Genomic DNA, 25,777 nt, shown 5'->3' on the forward strand with positions numbered 1-25,777 from the left:
CTATACCATTCTGGATGCTTTGCACAATTTGGAGAACTTCTTGAAGACAGGGATCATTTCCTCTCTTAGCGCTTTCATTCCTCAAATACCTGGTTAAAAGCCACCAACCCTCATTGAGGCCCCTCCAGGGAGGCAAGTTCACCGGAGGTTGACAGGGGCATTGGCTCAAGTCCAGCTGAACAATTCCCTGCTCCCTGGCTGCTGTGGTCTAGGGCACATGGCTTAACCTCACCAAGCCTCACTTTCCTCACCTTCAACATAAGTTATATGGCAACACATAAGAAGCAAGGTTTTGAGGTTTCAGATAATATAATATATAAACTTAGCACACAATAGGTATGCAAAATGTAGTCACGTTTATTACGCTATTTGCCAGGGCAAAATAATAGGCACTGGAGGTACAGAACAGGAGCTGACCTTATACAGACCCTGATCTTTACAGGGGGCAAAGGAGATGACCATTTTAGAGGGGCTCTCCTTGGAAACCTGTTTCTACAGTCCTCTTTGAGCTGGGATGAGGCATGGGAGTGACATCGTTCTTAGGTAAACTGGTGAGGCACGTCACATTTCTTAACGCCAGACAAACATAAAGGAGCTCAAAGGAGCTTGTCCATTTGAGCAAGTGTTGATTTACTACCTTAGGTCACAGGCATTTACAAAGCAAAACATAAACGCATAGTGGAATTCCAAGCAGGTTTACAGACTAGTGCACATGAGTAGCCAGGTGCCCTGGCAACATGGGGTTTGGTCTCCCCGCAGAAGCGGACAAGGAGCATCCGTTTAGATGGAAAAATTCCCGTGGGCAGGACAACCGTGCCGCCTAAATCAAGCTCTCTCCGCCGGTTCCCACCTCCACCCCCGGCTTCCCATACGTCTAAGGTCACCTTCAGCAGTAGCAGCTTCCGCGTGGCAAGGTGGTTCTCTGGGCCCTCGTTCCCTGACCAGCCGCCGTGACCGAAGAGGCAGAGGGAGACTTCTGCCAGCTCGCCTCCACTGTGCCAACTGGCTGCCTCTACCTCGGGGGCGTCTCGGGCTCTTCTTCCTCTTCCCCTGGGGGCCTGGGGACCACGCTCTGGCTCTCTGCTTTGCACCAGACCTTGGAAAAGTCTTCCTGCTGCTTGTGGGAGAAGCCGGCTTCTTGGAGGAGCCTTTCTGAGACGAGGCCCGGTCTGGACTGGAGGCTAAAGTTGCATTGGACAGTTTTCTAGCAGCTTCCTCGGACTGCTCCTTTAGCAAGTCCAAGACCGTTTCTGGGAAACAAGCGTTTATTTAGGAGAAATATTAGTTCTGGAAAGTAGCTCGAAGGGAAGTGCCGCCCAGGAATCCTATGCCCACTTGAGGGTTCTTGAATATAAATTCTTTTGAAATTAATATGTTTAATTCCCTGGCCTTGATCTAAATAGATTACTTTTGTAATGGGACCACTCCAGAGATGCATGGCTCTAGAATAGTTCCCTTAAGATAGTGTCCCTCCCCTGTAAGTCTTTCCTGACTACCCTACCGGGAGGAAGAGGGTCTCACTCTGAGGGCCCTCTCAGTCCCCTGGACATCCTTCTCGCCAGAAGGATAATATCAATGCTATATTTACTTCTTCATTTGCCTGCGCTACATGCCCTCCTCTCCTTTGATTCTAAACTCCTACAGGTCAGGTTCACTGCTGTATCCCCAGGGATTGGCACAGGGACTGCCACAAAGTAAGTACTAAATGAACGAATGAATACTTGAACGAATGAATGAACGAATGAATGAATGGCAGCAGGTCACAGCAGAAGCAGGTGCTGCCCCCTCTCACCCTGGTACACAGAGGAGACACACAGACTGAGCCACAGGTCAGAGTCCTCAGCCAGAGGACAAGCCTTAGGTGAGAAAATAAGACCTGCCACCCCGGGATTGCAGCTGTTTGCAGAGGGCACTGTGCCGGCACCTCGACACCAAGGCCTGAGCCTAAAGACAGAGATGGACTCACTGGCAAGTGGCGTGAACTGGACCCGCTTACTCTTGGTTTTCACCGGCACTGGCTTGTACTTGCACTTGCCTGGAGGTGCTCGCCTAAAAACAGAGAGAAAAAGTGAGGATACAAGACTCTGAAGATGGAACCACGAAATCCCGGTCACCAGAAGGCATACATGTGCAAGAACTGGGTTCAGCCCTCCCTTATCCATAGAGATGGGACAGATGTAACAGGAAATCTGCGATGAGCCCAGACAGAGAGGAGAAAGGACATGGACATCACAGGGACACTGCAGGCCCTTCGGGGACAGTGTAGTGAGGGGGTTGGAGCATGGGCTTGGCAACAGAGAGAATAGGGTACAAATCCTGGGGACCATGGGCAAGTAAGCCTTGCTAAGTTTCGATTTTCCCTTCTATAAAATAGAAAAAGTAATATCACCCATCCTCACAGGGAGACGGGGAGAATTAAATAAGAACTGCGTGCTTGGCACACCATAAGTGATTGATAGATAATTTTTTTTTAAACACTTTGGCAGTTTCTTTTTTTTTATTTTTTATTTTTATTTATTTATTTTTTAAATTTATTTATTTATTTTTGGCTGTGTTGGGTCTTCGTTTCTGTGCAAGGGCTTTCTCTAGTTGCGGCGAGAAGGGGCCACTCTTCATCGCGGTGCGCAGGCCTCTCACTGTCGCGGCCTCTCTTGTTGGGAGCACAGGCTCCAGACGCGCAGGCTCAGTAGTTGTGGCTCACGGGCCTAGTTGCTCCGCGGCATGTGGGATCTTCCCAGACCAGGGCTCGAACCCGTGTCCCCTGCATTGGCAGGCGGATTCTCAACCACTGCGCCACCAGGGAAGCCCCGATACACAATTTTTTAAATTATTTTTTAAATGAGATTTTAAAAAACGCTTGGAGCAGTGCTCAGCACATACAAAAGTGATTCCCTTTAAAGAAAATCTCTTCAGGTACTCATGGCACGGCCCCTTAAGTAATGGCAGCCTCTCTGCCTCCTAGTATTCTGGTTCTTAAACTGCTGTCCCCTGGGTGCATCTTCTGAAATAAAAGGGACTTTGCAGACTAGGAAGACTCCCAGCTAGTTGGTGGTAAAGCCAAGATTCAAACTCAGCATCCAGGGTCTATGATTCTAAGGGAAGGGCAGAAGGAAAAGATGGAAGGGGGAAATCATACATAAGTAAACCAACTGCTCCTTAGAATGCTGGGGAGGCTGCATTTAGTGCAAAGACGGGCTGAAGAAGTAAGCAGAGCAGAATCTGGGTCCACCGCTACAGAAGTTTGTACAGTTCAAGTCGTCATTATAACTGAAGTGAATAGGTAGTGCTGAAATGACTGAGCCAGAAGGAGGAATGCATTCCTCTCCTCTGTCACCTCTTACCAGCTCTACCTCGGGCAAGGGATTGAAGGTAGCTAGGCTCAGTTACCTAATCTGTAGATTGAGGGTGTTACCCTGTCTCACTGGGATTCTGTCAGCATCAAAGGTCAGCCTGCACACACAGCACCCAGCACAGTGCCTGGGACACGGAAATGACTCCATAAATGTCAACTGAGAGAAAGGTGCATGAGAAAGGATGTCTTCATTGTGGAGCAGCCTCTACAGTTGCTTTATGATTGACCTCTCATGCCACTAGAGGTAAGCGAAATTATCCCCCAACCACATCAGGAAACTGTCAAAGGAAAGAAAAAGGGATTCACATAGGAAAACTGTTGATAGAAAGAACAGAAAACTCCCCACCCAGGCACCGTCAGCCACTGGAAGCACTTTAAAGACCCTGGGTTTGCTGCATCCCTCAAGCACAGGAGATCTGCATGGAGTGGACCCAGCAGTGGAGACAGCCTGTCCCTAATTCACCCTTGACAACCCTGCACTCCACCAGGAGAGCCCCCGGGCACAGCCTCAGGGACTGAGTCTCTTCTGGGAACTTCTGAGAACACCAAACCCGAGCCCGGTTGCCAAGGGGAGCTGTGCTGGGCTGGGCTTCTGAGCCCTCACCAGCAGCAAAGGTCCTCTGAACACCACCCCGGATATGGTAACATAAACCTCACAGGGAAGTCTTCCTCTGCAGGTCTACCTTCAAGCTGACTCATGGGGAGACTTTCTGGCTTTGGGTAAGAATCCTGAGAGAAATCCCGCACACTGCCCAGAGCTCTCGGGATGGATACACTACATCACTCTCCCAGGGACAGATACGCACACACCTTCAACAACCTCACAAATGCGAGGCTGTAGTATGGCTTTTGCCTGATGAGTTGAAGGTTGGTTAGTCTCTGAGAGAGGTGGGCAGAGAAGCAGAGTTAAACATCATAGAGTCTACCAAGTGAATAAATACTGTCACTGAATTCCAGAAAGGATCAGGTGGAGACACTGAGAAACCTGAGAGTTTAAGATACAGCTCCCGGGGATTGGTCCCAGGACCTCGCAGATACCAAAACCCACTGATGCTCAAGTCCCTTATGTAATATGGTATGGTGTTTAGCATATAACCTACGCATTCTCCATATACTTTAAATCATCTCTAGATTACTTATGATACCTAACACAATGTAAATGTTATGTAAATAATTGTAAATAAATATAACTGCTATGTAATTAGTTGTAAATATTACATAAATAGTTGCCAGGGCATGGCAAGTTCAAGTTTTGCTTTTTGTAATTTTCCGGAATTTTTAAAAATATTTTTGATCCACAGTTGGTTGAATCCACAGACGTGGAACCCACGGATACGGAGGACCAACTGTATGTGCCAAAGAACAACCCACGGGATAGGGCGGCAATATCTACTCAGGTGGGCAGAGGTGTACACCCACTGTCAGATGATCCCAGACAGAAGTTTCCAGAAGCATATTAAAAAAAAAAAGACAGGAGCCACAGGTCTAGACTAGTCATCCTAGAAAGGCTCAAGATCCTCATTTCCAACCACAAAGAGACCGTTTCCCAAATATTCCATAATTCCTACAGATGCATTGTCCTACACATTTGTCTGCCCAATCTGCTTTTTTTTGTTTTATTTATTTGGTTACACCGGGTCTTAGTTGTGGCACGTGGGTTCCTTAGTTGCAGCTCACTGGCTCCTTAGTTGCAGCGTGCATGTGGCATCTAGTTCCTGACCAGGGATCGAACTCGGCCCCCCTGCATTGGGAGCTCAGAGTCTTAACCACTGCGCCACCAGGGAAGTCCCAGACCAATCTGCTTTGCATCTAATAGAAAGATACGCTTCGTTGATCATATCTGGTAATTTTTGGGGAGTGAGGACTGTTTTTCTGACCTGCCATGGAGATAAAGACCAATTCCAATCGCCTGAGAAGAAAAGGTAACCCAAGTCTCACCTCGATGGGTCAACAAATTTGTAAATGGATCCATGCGGTGTGTAGGCGCTCGGGTAAGAGGTGGCCAGGAAGTAGAGCTCCCCTGATAAAATAGGAACAGGCCATCAAGGACAGGACACAAGGCCGTGCCGAGACAGCTGAACACACAGAAAATCATCACCAGGGGTTGTGGCCCTGAAATGCGTGAGCCCCAGGAAGGGGTCTCTGAAATCCCGACTGACAGTGAGGCTGTCAGTGAGCTCCCCAAGGAGAAAGTCCATCTCAGCCCCCCCAGACCGGCTTGGGGTGTCCCCCAGCATAGGCACGTTTCTGCTCTTGTTGCCTGAAGCAAAGGGCTTCTCATCTCATTTATCACCTCTTTGCTTTCAGAAACTTCACCTCGGTGAGCCTCCATCTCCCTCCCCAGTTCTTCACTAGTGATAAGGAGTCTCCGTGAAACCCAGAGGTAGGCAAGCCACAGGCTGAGGACCACTTATTAGATACTTTATATTCTATTACCCCTTCTTTACTGTGTTAGTCCCCCTTCCCCCATCTCACTCTGTCCTCTAGCTCCACCTTCTTCAGTCTTGGGTTCCTTATTTCCTGTGACACCCTCCACTCCTCAGCACCCCCTTGGTCTTCTCCACACCCCACAGAAATCACCTCCACCCACCGTCTTCCGCACCTCTTTTACCAGGGGCCCCTGTTTCCTCCCATTTCCTCGTGTTTGAACTCCAGAAAACACCGCTCCCTTCTCATAGTGAGTACCTCATTCCACCTCATTTCACGGTTCCCTGTGAGGGACAGTGTAGGGTTTATGAGCCCAACTTTGGTTAGATAAATCTGAGTTTGAAATCTGATAACACCCATTACCATCTGTGTCGTCTTGGGCAACCTCTCCACCTGGGTAACCCTCGTGTTATTTATTCATTTGTAAAAGGGAGATAAGAATACCTCCCCTGATTGTTAGGTATGAAATGAGAAAGTGTTCAGTCATCGGCAGTTCCTCTTACTTCCTTATGTCTCTGTTCCCTAAAGGCTGGCACCGTGACAGTTTTGTGAGCCTGACACAACTTTTGTGCTATCGCACTGGGTTTAATGCACTTGCTGTTGTGTGCTTTACACAAGCTCTCCCTCAACTTGATGGAAGGAAACGTCTTAATAAGGTGCAAATTGGAAAAGCCTAGAGCTTTAGACAGCTCTGAGCTAGTTAAACAATCTTCTTCCTTGAATTTGTGGAGAGCAGTGACTAATGCTTGTCTCGGGCCGACTGTGAGACTGATGTTCTTTGCAGAGGTAACGCACACAAGGTAACAACTGCCTAATAGACTTTGGTTTTGTGTATTGACAAACTGTATTTATAATCTTCCCCTTGTAAGGGGGTCTGAGGACTTAGGACAAACCCTTCCCTAGAGCCAGTTTGCCCCTCTGATTAGAAACCCCAGGTACCATCCAAGGTGATGCTGACTTTAGATAAATGAGGTGTCTACCAACTGTCTGCATGTGCACAGGTCACCCTCGGGCAGGGGTCCCTCCCAACCACGCAAACAATTTCTGGTCTAAAAGGAGAATTGGAAACCCTGCATTGCTGCATATTCCCTACACATGACTACAGTTGGTGTAAATTATATGTTCCAAACATGCCATAGATTTCCCACTGTATTTTTCGGGGAAGACAATGCTAGAAGTGAATTTCATCTGTAGGGTCTGACATTTTTTAAAAATGTATTTTAGGGCAAAAAAACACACCAAAAAACTATAACAGGCCATGTAAAGCAAAATGCATGCAATGTGAATTTACTGCAAGCTTTATGACCTCAGCCAGTCCTCTTGAGGATGTGCTTCAGTGACTGATATTCAGAAATCCAACCCATCAGAACTCAGCCACAGGTAGCCCCACGCCCGTCACTCACTCATTTATTTACTCACTCATTTATTTGTGTCAGCTGTGGGCTAGAAGAACTCAGGAAATAAACTGTAGCAACAGTGAAGGCAGAGCTCTGGTGCAACTAAAATGTGGCTTATCTCAAGCTGGTGACTGATAGTAAAATAATGAAATAATACTGAGTTCTAAATAGGTCAATAATGGGAAAGACTATAACACATGCAGAAAATCTGAATCACTCTTTGCAAAAACACAAAAGCAAGCAACTCTGGAAGAAAATAACTTGCCTCGGGGACAGCCTCCCTGGCTTTAGGGCTGCCCTTGGGCAAAGTCTGGCTTGGGAACACTTTGGCAAGTCCACTCCATCAAATTCGGCCAAGGACACTTAGTTTTGTCTGCCAGATGTACTTGAGTGGTGTTCAAAAACTGCCTTGTTTTCTCCTGCGAGAAGTCTACCGGCTCAACAAACCAAACCTCCAAAACCTGGGTTTTCTGTGGCATCCTGAAAAGGAGCAAGCCACAGAATGCGGCAGCCCAGGGGCCCCAGGCAGGCTGCCTCCAAGGGTCTCCAGCCTCTGGGGGCTCCAGCCTCCTTGGGGCACCAGCAGGAGAGAGGCCCCACCATGGCCTGTGGCTTTCACATCATCTACTTTCCAGTGAGCATCACCGGCCAGCCTGTGGTTTCTCTGCTTTTTTGTATGTTTGGACTTCCAATTCGGAACTCACAAAGACTTTTCTCTATCAAGAACGCTTAAATTTTCCAAAATATCCTCTCCTATAAAATATTCATCCTGAACTATCTATTCATAAGCTAGCTGAGAGGAAACGGTGCAGCTGCTGACCGGTTTTCTTTATGTCCAACTCAAGTGAAGCTCTTGTACAGCCACCCATGGCTCAGAGTGGAAAGTAACCAAACACTGAGGAAACCATCATGGCTTTGGTTTACACTTGTAGAGAGTCCTGTGTCTGGAAGGGACCCCTAAGAGATCATTTTATTCTCTTCCTTGCCTCCAAGCATGGCTAGGTGCAGTGCCAAATACCGGAAGGATCACAGGCCTTGTTGCCACTTACATAAACAAAATAAAAATTTAACTTTCAAATTGACACATAACTTATGTAAAGCTGAAATTAAAACCTCATTTTCTGATTTCAAAATTTGAGGATATTTATTAAAGCTGAGTCTCTCTCTCTCCCTCCCTCCCCCCCACCCCGCTCTTATGTGCACGCATGCCTTGCTTTGCTGATGCCCTTAACGTATGCCTAATCTCTCTAGTGAGTAGCCTCCTACCTAGCTGTCTACCCTTTTCTCAGATCTCTCAAGAAAGAAATTCTCTGTTGTTCATTCACAGAAGTGGCCTAACAAACTGTTGGCAGGGTCAGAAAGAGCCCAGCCCAGAGGGATCATCAGAGGTACTTTCTCTCAGGCAACACCAGCAGGATAAACACCCACTGTCTGCCCCACTGTTGGCCCTGTTCACATTTGTATAATTGCAGATTAGAATAAAATCAGGAAGGAAGGAGCACATGCACCTCCTTCATAGTCAAAGGATTGAAGAGACTACAGTGTAGACCTTGGTCTGCCCTGCACAGTGAGCTGTGCAGTTCAACAAAGAAGGGGTAAGTCGGCATAGTCAATCTGTTTCCTCATTGGTGAAATAAACATAATAATTACATCATGGGGGTGTTGTGATTACTAAATAAGATTTTAAAATGTAAAGTGCTTAGAACAGTATCCAGTACATTATAAAAGGTGACTAAATGACATTGAAAATAGAAAAAAGTGGTAGTTGCTTTTTCAATAACAATAATAAGAGTAATAATAACGATTATTATGATAGTAAATGTTCAGTTCACAATGCCTGTGATTAAGTTCCAGTAAGCAGAAATAGAATAACCTTGTACGTTTGTTACCTGCTTCATCTTCAGCAAAGGAGATGATAAACTTGCTGTATGTGCTGATCAACCCTGGGAAGGCACAGGACTCAGTGCTGCCCAGGCAAATGTCCTTTTTCTTCCATTTCTTGGTTTTTCTATCTTCCTGCAAAGCCATAAGTCGACTAGATGAAAAGCAAAACCTTATATTTTAGGAATCCATATTTCCACCATGCAGGATATTTTTTCCTCCTAGAATCAGGGAATCCTTGACTGCTAGGACTGAGTTTCCCATAGGAGATCAATAACTAGCCTCCCTCAGGAATCAAAAAAGCTGCTGCAGAGATATTTCGGTCACCCACTTGCCCTAGATGGGGAAGTTCACTTGCTATTATAAGAGGAGCTTGGTGCCCTGTGAAGGTTGCACCACTACAAAAGACTAATCTAATTTTTATTAACTGGCTAGTTGCTCAACACCTCTAAGCCTCTATAAAATCTATCAATCTATAAAATGGGGGATGGTAAGAGAATTTACCATAGGCAAGCATTGTGAACGTTAAATAAGATAATATATATAAATATCTCACTAAGTGTCTGGCATATAGTGAGGGCTCAAAACCAGTAGCTATTATTATTATTATGTCTGTATAGTAGCAGATAGATGTCTCATATTCCTCTGTCATCTATCTGAACTAAAAGCAGGGTTTTAGAAGAAAAAAGAAAGGAAGTTGGGTAACCAGGGGTGTCACCTGAAGAGTTTTATAGAAACAGAGATGCCCAACCACAGGTAATTCTAATGCATATGCTTTAATTAAGAATCACTGTGGATGCAGGTTATGGGAAAAACATAAAGAACAATTAAATCCCAAAGATCTAACAAGTGATGACAAAGGAACTGACCCAATTACTAACTCTACCTTATCTCTGTCATGAAGAATTGCAGCATGAAAATATTAACATCCTTTGTAACTAACATGGGGTAACAGGGACTAGAATTACCATTCCACCTTAAATAGTCAAAAACCTAGACAAAATAGAATAACAATGGTTTAAAAGATACTAGAGATCAGACAATGGAGGACTGTGTTCCCTAAGAGAGAAATAAACAAAGTGAACCCCACAATTGTCCCAGCTTACTACCTTGAAAGAGTTTCTAGCATAAGGAAGAAAAACATAGGCAGAGCCTAGCACAGGCCTTGAGTTGAAAAGACAGAGATGAGAGTCCAGGGAGACCAATGCAGGAAGAGTCTGTAGGACAGGTATTGGAGAGAAGAGAGCTGCACAGAGAATGGACTCCAGAGATCTGCAAAGGGTCATCCTCAAGAATCTATCAGTATACTTAACAGCAGACACATGTGAGGAAAATAGCTAAATCAAGGAAAATAATTAGAACTAAAAGTACCTGGCACTTACTCAGGGTCAGAAATATTGGGAATGTAATTCACAGGGCATTGGGTAGAGTTCTTGGGAAAGTCTTGCCTCAATATTGAAGAATAGATAGTTCTAGAATAAGCTCTATGTTGGTCCTGCCTAACAAATATTAACAGCAAGATTTGAAAGGATCAAACTATTTCCAAGTAACTGAAATGTGTCCCAGAATAAAGCTCAAGAATATTTATAGGAATACAAAAATATTCAGCACCCACAAGTTAAGTAAACAATGTCTGGCATCCAATCAAAAATCGCTAAGCAGGTGAAGAATGAGGAAAATATGACCCATAATAAAGAGAAAAATCAACAAAACCTGACACAGAATTGACACAGGTGTTAAAATCAGCAGACAAGAACATTAAAAAGGTGATTATTACTATATTCTGTATGTTCAAAACATTAAATAGAGACCTAGGATATATTTTTTAAAAGTCAAGTTTCTAGAGACAAAAAACACATCTGAGATTTTTTTTAAAAACCCACACTGGATGGGATCAATGGCAAACTAGATATTACAGAAGAAAAGATTCATGAACTGAAGACATAGAAATAGAAACTATCCAAAAATGAATTTAGCCAAAAAATTTAAACACGAATAGATCATCAGTGAGCTGTAGGAAAACTTTAAATGCCCCAGTATAAATGTATCCAAATGAGAGGAGAGAAAAGGTGTGAGGAAACAGAAGTAAAATTTGAAAAATAAAAATAAAATTTTCCAGATTTGATGAAAGCTATAAATTCACAGATCCAATAAGTGCAACCAAATCCAAGCACAAGAAATATGAAGATAACTACACCAAGGTATGTCTTAATGCAATTTCAGAAAACCAGTGATAAAGAGAAAATCTTAAAAGCAGCCAGAGGAAAAAAATGACACAAATATGGAGGAACATATATAAGGATGACAGCAGATTTCTCATTGGAAATGATGCGAAGTAGAAGATAGTGGACATTTTTAAAGAATTAAAGAAAGAATATGTCAACATACACTTCTATACCTAGCAAAAATATCTTTCAAAAAATGAAGGGAAAATAAAGACTGCAAAAGTGGAAAGAATTCATGACCACTAGACCCATTTTTCCAAAAATGTTAAAGGAAACTATTCAGGCAGAATAAAAATGATCTCAGAAAGAAATATGAATCTCCACAAAGGAATGAAGAGTATTAGGAATGGTAACTGTATTCATTTTTACTGCCACTGTAACACATTACCACAACCTGGTGGCTTAAAACGACACACATTTATTCTCTTACAGTCTTGGAGGCCAAAATTCTGAAATGGGTTTCTCTGGGCCAAAATCAAGGTGTTGGCAGGACTGTGCTCCCACCAGAGGCTCTAGAGGAGACTCTGTTTCCCTGCCTTTTCCAGCTTCTGGATGCTGTCCTTATTTCTTGGTTCATGGTCCCATGTCACATTGCCTTTTCTCTCATTGTTTCCATTGTCACATTGCTTTCTACCTCTTCTGTCTTCAAATTTCCCTCTACCTCCTTCTTCTAAAGATGCTTGTGATTACATTTAGGCCCCATCCAGATAATACAGGATAATCTCCCAAATCATATGTAGTATGTTTTGTGACCACAATCAAACTAAATTAGAAATCAATAGCAGAAAGATTTTTGGAAACCTTCAGATAATTTAGAAACTAAACAACACACTTCACAATAAACTGTGGGACAAAGAATCAAAAGGGGAATTAGAAAATATTTTTTTAACTGAATGAAAATGAAAACATATATCAAAATTTATGGGATGCTGTTAAAGCAGTACTTGAGGGGAAATTTATAGCACTAAACATATACATTAGAAAAGATGACAGGTCCCAAATCAATGAGCTCTGCTTCCATCTTGAGAAACTTTAACTAGAATAGCAAATTAAACTCAAAGCAAGAGGAAGGAAGAAAAGAGTATAAATCAATGAAATAGAAAACAGGAAAATAATAGGAAAAAAAATCAATGAACCCAAAAGCTGGTTTTTTAAAATATCGATAAATTTGAGAAAACTCTAGACAGACTGATCAGGAAAGAGAGAGAGAGAGAGAGAAACACAAATTACCAATATTTGGTATAAGTGACACAGTTATTAAAAGGATAATCAGAGAATATTTATGCCAATAAATCTGAAAAATTACATGAGCTGGATGAATTCCTTGAAAGGCAGACTACCAAGGCTCACTCAGAAAGAAAGAAATAAACTGAATAGCCTATATCTATTAAAGAAATTGAAATTGTAGTTAAAAATCTCCACGAGGAAAACTTCAGAGGACTTCTAGTTTCTGGTCCAGCATGTAAGAAGTTTGGAAGTCAGCACACCATCCTAACAATAAGCAAAAGGCTGAAAAAACTGAAAAATCAACAACTATTCTTAGATCCCTAAGAGAAGTGAGGTCACAGGGCAAACCACTGCCCCCAAAATTGGAGAGACGAACAGGCAGATACAGAGAATTACAACTTATAGAAAACCACAAGCAGAAACCTTCACAGGAATCAGTTCTGGGGTTGGAAAACCTAACCTATGATTGACAAATCGCTAGAAGCTCAGTGTGGGCAAGTCTGAGAGTTAGAAGCTGCAGGAGTGCCCAGTCATTGAGGGTCCCCACACTTTTATGACTTTTACCTCCAGGAGCTGGACCAGTTTCCCACAGTAAATATCAGAGCAAAATCTCCTTGTGCTTCCAGCAGTGGGGAGGGAAAAGGGAACCATTTTGAAATATACCAGTGCTTTCTGTTTTTCTTAACAAATGTCTCTCCTCAGGAGCAACTAACCAGAGACTAACCTGCCAGGATTTTATCAGAGCCTCACAGACCTGGGGAAGGTAAGTACCTAACTCCAGCCCACTGTAGCCATCCTGTCCCACCTAAATGTGTATGGAAAGGGGAGAGAAACTGAGAAACACAGATGAAGTTCACAGTCCAGAGGCACAGGCTCACTAAAAAACTGAGACCTAGTCATAAGACTGGGACACTTCCCTTCCCCCACACCTCAACACCACTTTGCTAAAGACCTATTTACAGAGTTCCTTTTACCCAGTACATCATAACCAGCAATTAGGAAAAAATTACAAGGCATACTGAAAGGCAAAACACACAGTTTGAAGAGACAAAGCAAGCATCACAACCAGACTCAGACATGGCAGGGATGTTGGAATTATCAGACTAGGAATTTAAAACAATTATGATTTATATGCTAAGGGCTCTAATGGATAAAGTAGACAGCATGCAAGAACAGATGGGCAATATAAGCAGAGATAAGGAAACTCTAAAGAAGAACCAAAAAGAAATGCTAGAGATCAAAAACACTATAACTTAAACGAAAAATGTCTTTGGCGGGCTTATTAGTAGACTGGACATGGCTGAAGAAAGAATCTCCGAGTTTGAGAATATCTCAATAGAAACCTCCAAATTGAAAAGCAAAGAGAAAAAAGACTGGAAAAAAACAGAGCAAAATGTCCAAGAAAAGTGAGACAACTACAAAAGGTATAACATAAGCATAACAGGCATATCAAAAGGAGAAGAGAGAAAGGAACAGAAATATTTTAAACAATAATTATATAGAATTTCCCCAAATTAATGTTCGATGCCAAACAACAAATCTGGGAAGTTCAGAGAACACCAAGCAGGATAAATGCTTTAAAAACTACTCATAGGTATATCATATTCAAACTACAGATAATCAAAAATAAAGAAAAAAATCTCAAAAGAAGCCAGAGGGGGGAAAGAACTTTACCTATAGATGAGCAAAGATAAAACTTACATCAAACTTCTCCTCATAAACCATGCAAGCAAGAACAGTGTGGAGTGAAATATTTAAAGTGTTGAGAGAAAAAAGCTGCCAGCCTAGAATCCTGTACCTGTGAAATTATACTTCAAAAATGAAGGAGAAATAAAGACTTTCTCAGACAAACAAAAATTGAGGTAATTTGTTGCCAGTACCTCTACCTTGCAAGAAATGTTAAAAGAAGTTTTTTAGAGAGAAAAAAATGATATGGGTCAGAAACTCAAATCTATATAAAGAAAGGAAGAGCATCAAAGAAGGAATAAGTGAAGGTAAAAATCAAACTTTTATTTATCTTATTCTTCATTGATCTAACAGATAGAAGTTTGTTCAACATACTGATAGCAACTATGTATTTGATTATGTATGCTTATGTATATAGTAAAATAATAGTGTTATTAAATTATAAAATATATTATTACATTAATAACTATTATTTAATATATCACTGCTATAATTATTATATATTAATAATTATTATATATACTTACGTATGCTTACATATAAGTGAAATAAATGACAACAGTAATACAAGGGACAAGAGGGAGGAAGTGGGATTATTTTATTTTTGTAAGACACAGACTACCCTTGAAGTGGTGCGATGTTATTTGAAAGTGGACTTAGCTTAGTTGTAAATGTATATTGCAAACGCTAAGCAACCACTAAAAAAAGATTACAAAAAACAGTATAAATGATATGCTAAGAAAGGAGAAAAAAAGGAATCAGATAAAGTGTTCAATTAAATCTGCAAAAGGCAGAAAAAAGAGTAGAAGAAAAAATAGGAACAAAGATCAAGGTCAACAAATATAATAGAAAGCAGTAATGAATATGGCAGATATTAATGCAACTATATCAATAATCTCTTTGAATGTTGATGGTCTAAATGTACCAATTAAAAGACAGAGATTGTCAGAGTGGATCAAAAAACAGGACCCAACTACGTGTTATCTACCATTAAACATCAGATCTAGATGGCTTCACTTAGAAGGAAGAAACACATATTTTACACAAACTAGTCCAGATAATTAAAGAAGAGGAAATACTCTTCAACTCATTTTATAAAGTTCACATTAACCTGATAACAAAATCTGACAAAGATAATACAAGAAAGGAAAACTACAGCTCACTATTTCTTCATGAGCATAGATGCAAAAACTCCAAACAACTTATTAGTAAATTGAATTCAACAATATATTAAAACAAAAACAATATGTTAATCAAATACAACTTGACCAAGTGGTGTTTATCTCAGGAATGCAAGATTACTTCAATGATCAAAAAAATCAATCAATGCAATTCACCATATTAACAAGCTAAAAATGAAAAAGCCACATGATTCTCTCACCAGATGCAAAGATGCATATGACAAAATGCAACATCCATACCTAATACAAACTCTCAGCAAACTAGGAATTGAAGGAAATGTCCTAAATCTGATAAAGGGCATATACAAAACATCTACAGCTGACATCATCCTTATTGGTAAAAAATTGAATGCTTTCCCCTACTTCTATCCAACATTGTACTGAAGGTTTGAAGTGAAGCAACAAGTCAATAAAATAATAATAAAAGGCTTCCAATTCAGAAAAAGAAAAAACTATCTATATTCACAGCAAAATGATCTTCTACATAGAAAATCTAATAGAATCAACAAAAATGTCACTTTAATAAGGAGTTCAACAAGGTTGCTGGATACATGCTATAAATATATTTAACAAAATTTAACATAGCATCAAACACTATGAAATACTTAAATGTGCAAGTCCTTTGCAGTGAAAACTATGAAGCTTTGTAGCAGTTTTATTCACAATATCCCCAAACTGGGAATAGACAAAGCATCCATCAATAGGAAAACAGATGAATAAACTGTGGCATATTCATGCAATTGAATATTACAAAGCAATGAAAGAGACAAACTACTGATACATGCAACAACATTGATGAATTTCACAGACATTACTGAATGAAAGAAGCATACCCAAAAAAGGAGCACATACTATATATCCCATTTATATGAAGTTCCAGAAGCAAAATTAATCTGTTATGAGAGTGGTTATCTCTGGCTTAGTGTGTGTGTGTGTGTGTGTGTGTGTGTGTGTGTGTGAGAGAGAGAGAGAGAGAGAGAGAGAAAGGGGTGGTACTCACAACCAATAGTCAAGAAGGAGCCTTCTAGAGTGATGGAAATGTTCTGTATCTTGATATGATTGGTCTTAATATGAGTGTATACATTTGTAAAACTATCCAACCATGCTCTTAAGACACTGCATGTTGTCATATGTAACTTATACTTCAATAAAATTATTAAAAAAAAGAGAGAGGACATCAATCCTTCCTTACCCACTCATGAAGTCCCCGAAGATGTAGAGGCCATTGAGATTTGGGGATTCACATCCACGGTAGACGTAACCTCCAGTGACAGATTTCCCCACTGCGTGGCCATAAGCATAGATTGGCAGAATATCATCTGTCCAGAAACAAGGAAAAAGAGTGAGTGTCATGGCTAAAAACTGGGAGCTTCAAGGAGGAAGAAGGGAGCTTTTTAATGCAGTTGCCTGACTAGGTGGAGAACATTTCAACTCTTGGTCTTTGGGAGGACAGGCAGCCAAGCGAATCATGTTTATTTTTCTCGACAGACCAGCCATGATATTCTTGAGCTTCCCATTTGACTCGTCTCTGAAAGCAGAGAGGAAGCCTAAAATTCTCCCATATGTGGGGCAGTGCCCTGGAAATCCACACACCTAAATTTTCCCCCTAGGTGGATATGGCAGATCCTCAGGTTTAAGGATTTGGAATATTGCAAGGATCTGGATGTCTGCTTTGTAACTTAAGAGTGTAAAGAACAGGACCCTCCGAGGCCTTCCCAGGACAGACCACCCCGAGCCCTCCACCTGCCTTTTGTCTGTAGAAAAACATTAGATATGGGGAGGGGGAGGGGTGAGATGTGACAGGGTGAGAGAGTGTCATGGACATACATACACTACCAAATGTAAAATAGATAGCTAGTGGGAAGCAGCTGCATAGCACAGGGAGATCAGCTTGGTGCTTTGTGACCACCTAGAGGGGTGGGATAGGGAGGGTGGGAGGGAGGGAGACGCAAGAGGGAAGAGAAAAAAAAAAAAAAAGAAAGAAAAACATTAGCCAAAGAATAAATTTAATCAGAGAAATGAAAAAATGCAGAAGCAAGGAAAATAGTCAAACAGGACAAAATAATAATAGTTTAGTCATTAAACAAAGTCAAGGATATTTAGTTCCTCCTCAAAGGCGATAGATAATATACTGAGCCATATCCTTTGACCTGTTTTACAGATACTGAAACCCTCACCAGGTGGAAGAAGTTAACTACATGATGGCCAGACTGTAGCCATGACATAAGCTGCTCCATCTTCCACAGTTCCAAGAATTAGCCTCAAGAAAATGGAAACAAACCAACCCTGGAACTAAAGATTAACTGTATTTAAAACAATCCAAAAAAAAATAACCAATCAAGATGACTCTGATCAGACCACACCGCATGACCAATTTCAAGATGATCGTCGGAGATGACTGTGCTGTCTTGCATGTAGCCTCTCCCTCCGCCTATACGCCCTTGAAACCCCCCTTTAAAACTCTTCCACCTGAGTGGCAAGGGGAAATTGGTTCTTTGGGAAATGAGTCCACCTTCTCCCCAGGATGGCCAGCTTCCTCAATAAAACTACCTTTCCTTTTACCCAACACTTGTCTCTCAGTATTGGAATCTTGAGCGACAAAGCAGCCAAACCTGAGTTCGGTAACAAGAGGACAAAAAAGTCTAAGCAATGGTGATAAAGTCAGAAAGTTGGAATTTTAAGCCAAATAAAGTTTCTAAAGCACACCTTGATTATTGATACTTAGGCATTATACTATTACTTGATTGTACACAGAATATCATTTCAGTGGGCCCTCCCAAATGGTAAATAAATAAAAACATATAGCCACCTATTTTCCTCTGCCCGTGGTTCAAAATTGTATGCCTGAAAATCACATGAGTAACTTATTTAAAGTATAGATTCCTAGGTCAATCCCACCCCCCCAATCCATCCAGTATTTAAATTAATTAGGTTAACAAGCACCAAGGCGTTTCAGGTGCCAGTGGCTGGAGGACCACTCTAAGAAGCCCGAGCCCACAGGACACAAACAAAGGCACTGTAACGACCTGCAGGGCAAGACACTCCCAGGTTTTATTCCCCCACCTCCACCTGCAACTCACTGAACTCATTCAAGAAATCAGAGAGCTTCTCACTTACCCAAAGAGGCGTTGTGACAAAGTTTTTTGTCGTAACATTCAAACCCTTCCTTTGCCCTCCAGCCATAGTTCCCGCCTTTAACAATGATGTCAACTTCTTCAAACCTGTTCTGTCCCACATCCCCACAGAACATCCGGCCTCGGCCCTGGCGCGTGATGGGGTCCCCTCGGTCCACGGCACAGCGCCACATGTTTCTGACCCCGTAGGCATAGATGGCTGGATGGGCCCCTGGCTCAGAAACAAACGGATTGTCCAGGGGCACTCGGTACCGCCTGCCACCTGAGCCTGCCCCATTCACATCGATCCTTAACACTTTTCCCAGCAGGGAACTTCTGAAAAGAAGAAGGCCAAGAAACAGGCACAGGATAAATATGCAGATGTGAGACTGCTGGATCAAATGCTAGTTCTATTTTTAATTTTTTGAAGAGCCTCCATAATGTTTTCCATAGCAGCTGCACTATATATTTTGCATTCCCGCCAATAGAATGCAGAGGTTCAAATGTATCCAGATCCTGCCAACACTTGTGCTTTGTTTTTTTATAATACCCATCTTAACAGGTGTGAGGTGATATCTAATTGTGGTTTTGATTTGCATTTCCCTGATGATTAATGACATTGAGCACCTTTTCATGTACCTGTTGGCCATTTGCATGCAAGATGAATAAGTTCTAGAGATCCGCTGTACAACATTTTCCCTACAATTAACAATATTGTATTGCACACTTAAAATTTTTAAGAGGGTGGATCTCATGTTACGTATTCTAAATAAAATAAAATGTCACAGAACTAGAGGAGACCGCCCAAGAGAGCCTACTGATACTTGATCTCAAGTGACAACCAAGAATCACATGGGGAGGTAATATCACACACATACTCGCTCTATATATACAATATATAGTGTTAAGACTTCCCGATTTTTGACTCAAAGAGAGCTACTAGGCAAAAGTTTGATGTAGTCCTGGTCCATGTGACATGGAGCAAGTTGCAGCTTCAATTTTTCTATGTTTATAACGGGATGGTTTCTCTCAGGTTTGGTCTAATACTATGAATTTTTTAAAGGAGCTGGTTCTATTCTTCCTCATATAACAATGTCGTCAGTGGAAAGAACAGAGGCTTTTAAGAAGCTCTACCAATGACTGTGGTTCTGAGCCTCTGTTTCCTCCTTTGTAACTACCTTGCAACGTGGTTGTGATGTAACTGAGTTATTGTGTACATAGCATGTCATGCAATTCCTGACATACAGTCAGCATTCGACATATGTTAGCTCTTTATTATTGTATTACCAACCCTAATATTTTTATTACTAGGGATACTGAGAGCCACGTGCTTGCTGGGTGCAAAGGGTAGAAGGATCCGGTGTCGTTTATCTAGCTAGCACAGCCTCGTTGGGCTCCTGTGCCAGATTGTCTGAGTTTGAATTCTGGTTCTGCCACTGACTCCCTGTGTGACCTTGGACAAACTACTTCACTCCGCTCTGCCTCTATTTTCTTGTCTATAAAATGGCTATCATAATACCTACACTTCATAGAATCCATTCATTCCAAATGTATTTATGGCATGACTCTGGTGCCAGGCACTATTCTAGGTGCTGGGGATACGTCAATTAAGAAAACAGACTAAAATTTTTGCCCTTGTGGTTGTCAGAATTACATGCTCAAACATACATAAGGCTTTTAGAACAGCACTGGACACACAGTGAGGATCCAATATACATTAGCTCTTATTAACTGACTTCTCATGTGTCTCCACATGAGACACAGTGCCTGGAACACAGTGATCAATAATATTGTTGAGTTGAATTGAACTGGACGGTCAGATCTTGGCATAGTAAATAATGTCCCGCTAATATATATTTTTTAAAAATTCTGAATTCATCTCTACATGGCCCTCTGAGAGTTACATTGAGCACCGATAATATTAATTACCAAATTACATTATGCCTGAAATGTATAGGACAGAAAACCAAATATTCTTCCCATTGCATCAACAGAGGGGGTTACATCTTACAGTAAGTGATCTGGGTTTGACCCTCTGCAGATTCCATCTCAGCAAAAACGTTACACCAGGGCTCATCCTAAATTTTAGGGACAGGGGCCCAGCCTCCATCCAGCTTACTTGTTCTGAGCATTTCCAAACTTGCCGAAGGGATCCCCAGCCTGTCCTCCATCCCCAGTGAATATGTACATATAGCCATCCAGGCCAAAAAGAAGTTGTCCACCATTATGATTTGAGGCTGGTTCTTCTATCTCCAAAATGACCCTGGAAGGAAAAAGAAACCGTACTTTGATACAAACTGAAAGAGCATCCTCTTGAGACATCCAGAAATGACTGGTCCAAGCCAGCCAAGACCTGCTTCAGAGTTCCCAAGGATCACAAAGCAGGTAGCTCGGGGGCTCTGGGACACCCCTCATTTCCTAGTATGACTCCCTCATGGATCATTTTTCTTTCATATCCTGAATACATGAGCTGTAGATACAGCTGGGTAACAATCACCCTTTTCTGGGGCTCAGCCTTACTCTCTGCTCTACAAGAACCCTCAGTCCCTTCCTTCGGGCAACCACACAGGGGTCAGTCTATCACTTCTTCGTGCTCTTTCCAATCCCCTAACCTGTCTATATGGGAAGAGAGAGACAAGGCAGAAAGGAGAAGGAAAAAAGGCGGAATGGTAGAGTGGAAGAGCAGGAGCGTGGGGTCAGTTAGAACTGAGCCCTTCATCTGACCAGGCATCAGTAACTTAACGGCCTTGCATCACAGCTTCCTGCAAGGATGAGAATTCCCATGTTCATGGTAAAGGGCCTGGGATCTAATGGTCACGCAATAATCAGAGGCTGCTATTATATTTAATATATTGATATTATCTAAAATCATTTCTCAAACCCTTATGGCTGCCGGCCTTTGCTTACCCTCTGTAAAATCAAGCAAGCATGGTTCTAGGTATAACAACTGTAAGGTGGGTGGCTATAGCCATGAAGAAGCCATAGACTCAAGAAGCTAACTTGGGTTAACCTCAATAATCAACAATGACTCCTTTATCATCATTATAAGCTAGTAGCTCTAAACCCAGGAAAGCTCCCCTATATCATCTCAGAGGACTGATTGGCAATATTTTGAAACACAGTACACAGCTGTAGATTCTCGTGGGTATGCCTCACCTCTCCGATTTGGGATCAGCTTTGTTGGGATCTGCCCGAGAAAGCTTCATCTCACTAATCCGGATCTTTTCGACCCTCTTCTTGCCCAGGCATGAATAATAAATATAGAACTTGCGGTTGCGGTGGAACTTGGGATGAAAAGCCAACCCCAGGAAGCCTCTCTCATCCCCAATCCAGGGAGTGGTCAGCACGATGCTCTTGAGGTCCAGGAAGGGTTGCTCCAGGCGACTCCCATCAGGCAGATAGACCCACACCACCCCCACCTGCTCGGCCACGAAGAGGCGATGGGTGCCGTCCCCAGCGTGGACCATGGAGACTGGGTTCCTCAGTCTGTTGGCCACCTCGGCCAGGCAGAGCTGCAGGCAGCCCTGAGGGTCCTCGGGCACCACCCCCAGGTTGCGGTTGAGATGGTCACTCCTCAGGACTTTAGGGAAGCAGTAGTCCTTGTCGGGAACGTTGAGGAGGTGGCAGAAGCGCGCGCCATCCTTGTCATGGGATTCCTGGCGGCGGCGGTCATTGGTGAGCAGGGAGATGGCAGAGTGGCAGTTAGAGTGGAATGCAGAGCAGTAGTCAGAGCAGAGGCCGGGAAGGTTCCGGAGGGGCGTCCGCGGGTTCTCAGCATCATAGAGGTGGGCTGCGTAGGGCGAGCACTCCTGGAAAAGAAGAGGCATCTCAGCCCCAGCGGGCAGACTGACCACGGTGGAGCTGGAACCAGTTTTTGAGCAAACAGTGGGAAAAAAGATCTGGGAAAGAACCAGGATTCTGGAGCTCCTGTTACCAACTACTGGTAAAGTTCCTCTCTGGGACCCAAATTTTCTACCCAGTTAATGCTTCTGGAAAGCAGAAAGGAAAAAAAAAAAAAGAGCCTCATATTCACTACACTATCTCTAGCATTTTAAGTTCATTCCTGACATAGTTTTATTAAATGATCAATTTTTTCTAAAAAAGAGAGAGTACCAAATGTCTCCATCTTTCCCGTTATCATAAATGCTGTGTCTGTAAGGTTTAATTTCTTTATGCGCATTTGAAGCAATGTGGCAAAAGTTTTACATTTGTTGAATCTCAGTGTTGGATCCGTAGTGTTAATTACTTAATTTTCTGTGCTTTCCTGTATGTTCAAAATATTGTATAATTTAAAAATAAAATGATCAAAATGAACACGCTACACCATTCCCAGAGATTAGGCATCTAGCAATTTCTTCCCTTATTTATTAAAAATATTGAAGTGTTTAATATATACAAAACACCATGCTGGGAGCCACACAAATTTAAATTGTGGCTATGGGGCCATATGACTGCTCTTGACAAACATACAAGGACTGTGAACCAAAGGAATATCTGCTACTTGGGCCTCCCTAAACTATAGCGTTTTCTAGGAGGAAAATAGAATATTGTGGGCAGACAACCAACTCTCAATAGTGATGAAAGGCAGAGGCAAGTGAGATGAGGAAAGTAAGAAAGACCAACTTAAAGGGGGTAGTTTGGGGCTGTGGAGTAGGGCAGGGTCCTCTGGCCCAGAACCCGCTTCTGATCACCGATGCCTCTCCCAGGGCCGTCTCATTCACGTCTGTTCTCTCATCACTTAACAGAGGGACCAGCAGCATTTCTCAGATATGTTGAGTTCCCCATTCTTTCTTATTTCAGCCTTGATTGCAGACTGCAGAGCGACTTCCTGGTTATTGGGAAGGGCAGAAGAAAACCCAGAGATTCACAGCATCTCTCCCTGGGCTGTCTGTTTCTATTTAGGATACTTGTCAGAGCTGCTGACAAGAAGCCATAGGAACTGCTCTGAGTCCCTGCCTGAGCTGTCCACCGCTGGGGAGTAGAAAGAAGAAGAGAGACGGAAGACAAAAATAAGGATGAAATACCCAGGAGCAAAGGAGGCTGTGGACCCATAATCACTACCATGGCACACTCTTATGCAGCAATTTAGAGTTTGCACAGTTGCCTTTACTCAATCAGCTCAGGAACTATCATTTCTCTGTCTTAGAAAATGAAGGCCCAGGAAGAGTCTCTACTGTGTGCCAAGCACTGTCCTCTGCACGGGGGCTATGACAGTGTGCAAGGTGCCCAAAGGCTCTGTTCTAATGGAGCTTATGCTTGCCCCAGGTCAGAGAACCCCTGAGTGGATGGGCCAGGGCTGTTGTGACTCTACTTTGGCGTGGTGTGAACAAAAGGTCACGAGACTTGGAGCCTGAGCCTCCGGATTTGTGCCCCGACACTGTTTGACCTTCAGTAAGTCCTTTAAAACTCCTGATTCCTCATCAGTAAAATGGGGGGTCCTAGTAGCTGCCTACAGGATCATTGCTGGGAACACACCACGTGTGGGCGGGGGAAGAAAGAGGGAGAATAAAGTTGTGAATTTTAATAAATAGACACTTGTAGCTTATTCTTTTTTGTTTCATTTTTGGTTCTGTTTTTAATTTTATTGAAGTATAGTTGGTTTACAATGTTGTGTTAATTTCTGCTGTACAGCAAAGTGATTCAGTTTTACATATATATATTCTTTTTCGTATTCTTTCCCATTGTAGACATGTGTAGGTTATTCTTATTCCTCAAATCCTTAAAACAGGAGAGCTGTTGAATTTGGCTTTCTGAAACCTCACCCAAAAGGGAAGGGGGAGGCAGGAGAGAGGGAGGGAAGAGAAATTTTTATCAGGGGAATATCTCAGAAATTAAGAGCCTCAGTGTTGCTCATAAGAGCCCAGCTTCTGCCCAGATGGTTATCGCAGAGTTAATTCTCCAGGAAACAGCCAAGGGGTGGAACCCGAGGTGAGAGAGGACAGCCAGGAGCGATGCCTCACAGGTGGCTGGCTTCTGTGCCAGGCTCTGCTATGTTCCCTTCACTGGGAGTTAGGGTGGCCAGTTGGCTCTGGAATCACAGCAGGAGAGCCAAGTAATTGTGCTGAGATGCCCAGGCGGGTCTCAGATCAAAGGTCTGCCTGGATTTGCTGTGTCTCACCCCCAGCACGTCATTAGAGCGCTACTCCTCATGGCAACCTTTTTTACCTGCTCTCCAACACGGACTCTCCCCTCTACCCCTGAACCCCTCTTCCCACAAAGTCAGTGTGTGCAGTCTGCATCCAGCGTGGGTTGGGGCTGAGCCCTACCGAGGTGATGTCTGCCAAGGATGTGGGTTTTGGCTACTGGAGAGCCAGGAGAAGCAGAACCTCTGAGTCATTGCCACTCAGCAGCTTGAAGCTCTCCTAGGCCAGGTCTGGAAAGCTGGGGAGAGCCCCCATCATCACACCAGAGACCCCCTGGCACAAATGACCCGGACGAGGGCTGCATCCCAACGGATGCCACCACTCCCCCCTTGTGCTCTGTGAGTACCACAGGTGTGTGCTGTGCCCAGCTCTCAGAGCCCTGCAGGGAGGACCCAGACCATGGCTGCCCAGAGAGCTCCATGAAGAATACCAATCGCATTCTTCTGGGGCCTGAGAAAGCATCAGGGCCCGCAGAACCCCAGAGGGAGAGCTTTGGGAAACGTGTGGAAACCGAACTCTGCCTCAATGTGTCTGTCCAGAGCCCAAAGCCCCAGGTGGAGGCAGCTGGCAGGTGACAAGCTTCTAAAGGGCTGCGCGCCCAAAGAGCCCTCCCTGCCAGGACCCCCACCAGCCAGCCCAACACCCCATCGGCTGGGGCTGGAGGGCACTCTTCTAAGCTGGCTCCCTCACTTCCCCAGAGGGTTCCGCTCAGACCTACCTGGCAAAGGATGTCTTTAATGTAACCGCCGCACAGCTCGTGGCCCTTCAGATCAAAGTATTCCATGATGTCCCAGTACCGGGCAGCGATGCGGTGGTCCTTACGCTGGTCACAACAGCCGAAGGACTCATAGTCAGAGCAAAACTCGAGGTGCAGGAGGGGCTGGAAAGGGGGCCCATAATCCAGGCACTGGGGGTGCCCCTGCAGCAAGCCCCCCTGTCCCAACAAGACCGTGAGGCAGAGGCAGAAAATTCGAGAAGAGGTAAGGAGCCAGGGGGCCCGACCACCCCTGGGAATGGACCTCCTGAGCATCCTGGTCCTGGCACACTCCGGCTGCTGTGTGCTCAGGCTGGCTTCTTGCTCTCTGCTGTTTCCCTCCCTCCCTTCCTCCCGCACTGAGTTTTTCTTCCTTCCTTCTCTTCCCCCC

At 43.3% G+C, this 25,777-nt stretch overlaps 1 protein-coding gene across 1 annotated transcript; it reads right to left on the bottom strand.

The window, feature by feature from the left end:
* Positions 1-825: 825 nt before the first annotated feature.
* On the bottom strand, positions 826-25,662 carry HHIPL2 (HHIP like 2). Its single transcript, XM_061183668.1, has 9 exons — positions 25,351-25,662; positions 21,646-22,298; positions 20,609-20,752; positions 18,494-18,825; positions 16,569-16,695; positions 9,066-9,211; positions 5,291-5,372; positions 1,967-2,049; positions 826-1,250 (listed from the first exon to the last, which is right to left on the bottom strand). The coding sequence occupies exons 1-9, from the start codon at positions 25,660-25,662 to the stop codon at positions 826-828; spliced, it is 2,304 nt and encodes a 767-aa protein (XP_061039651.1).
* Between the last annotated feature and the right edge of the window lie 115 nt (positions 25,663-25,777).

Source organism: Eubalaena glacialis, chromosome 3 (assembly GCF_028564815.1).
Source record: "Eubalaena glacialis isolate mEubGla1 chromosome 3, mEubGla1.1.hap2.+ XY, whole genome shotgun sequence".
NCBI classification, from domain to species: Eukaryota; Metazoa; Chordata; class Mammalia; order Artiodactyla; family Balaenidae; genus Eubalaena; species Eubalaena glacialis.

Bases quoted from the DNA above. Each gene is read 5' to 3' on its own strand.
- HHIPL2 (XM_061183668.1), bottom strand. From the start codon at position 25,662: ATGCTCAGGAGGTCCATTCCCAGGGGTGGTCGGGCCCCCTGGCTCCTT. The intron at 9,212-16,568 runs GTAAGGAAGGAT...CTTTTCATCTAG, and splicing joins TTCGGGGACTTCATGAGTGG to TCGACTTATGGCTTTGCAGG. The intron at 5,373-9,065 runs GTAACAAACGTA...CTATTTTATCAG, and splicing joins CTTTGCTGAAGATGAAGCAG to GGGAGCTCTACTTCCTGGCC.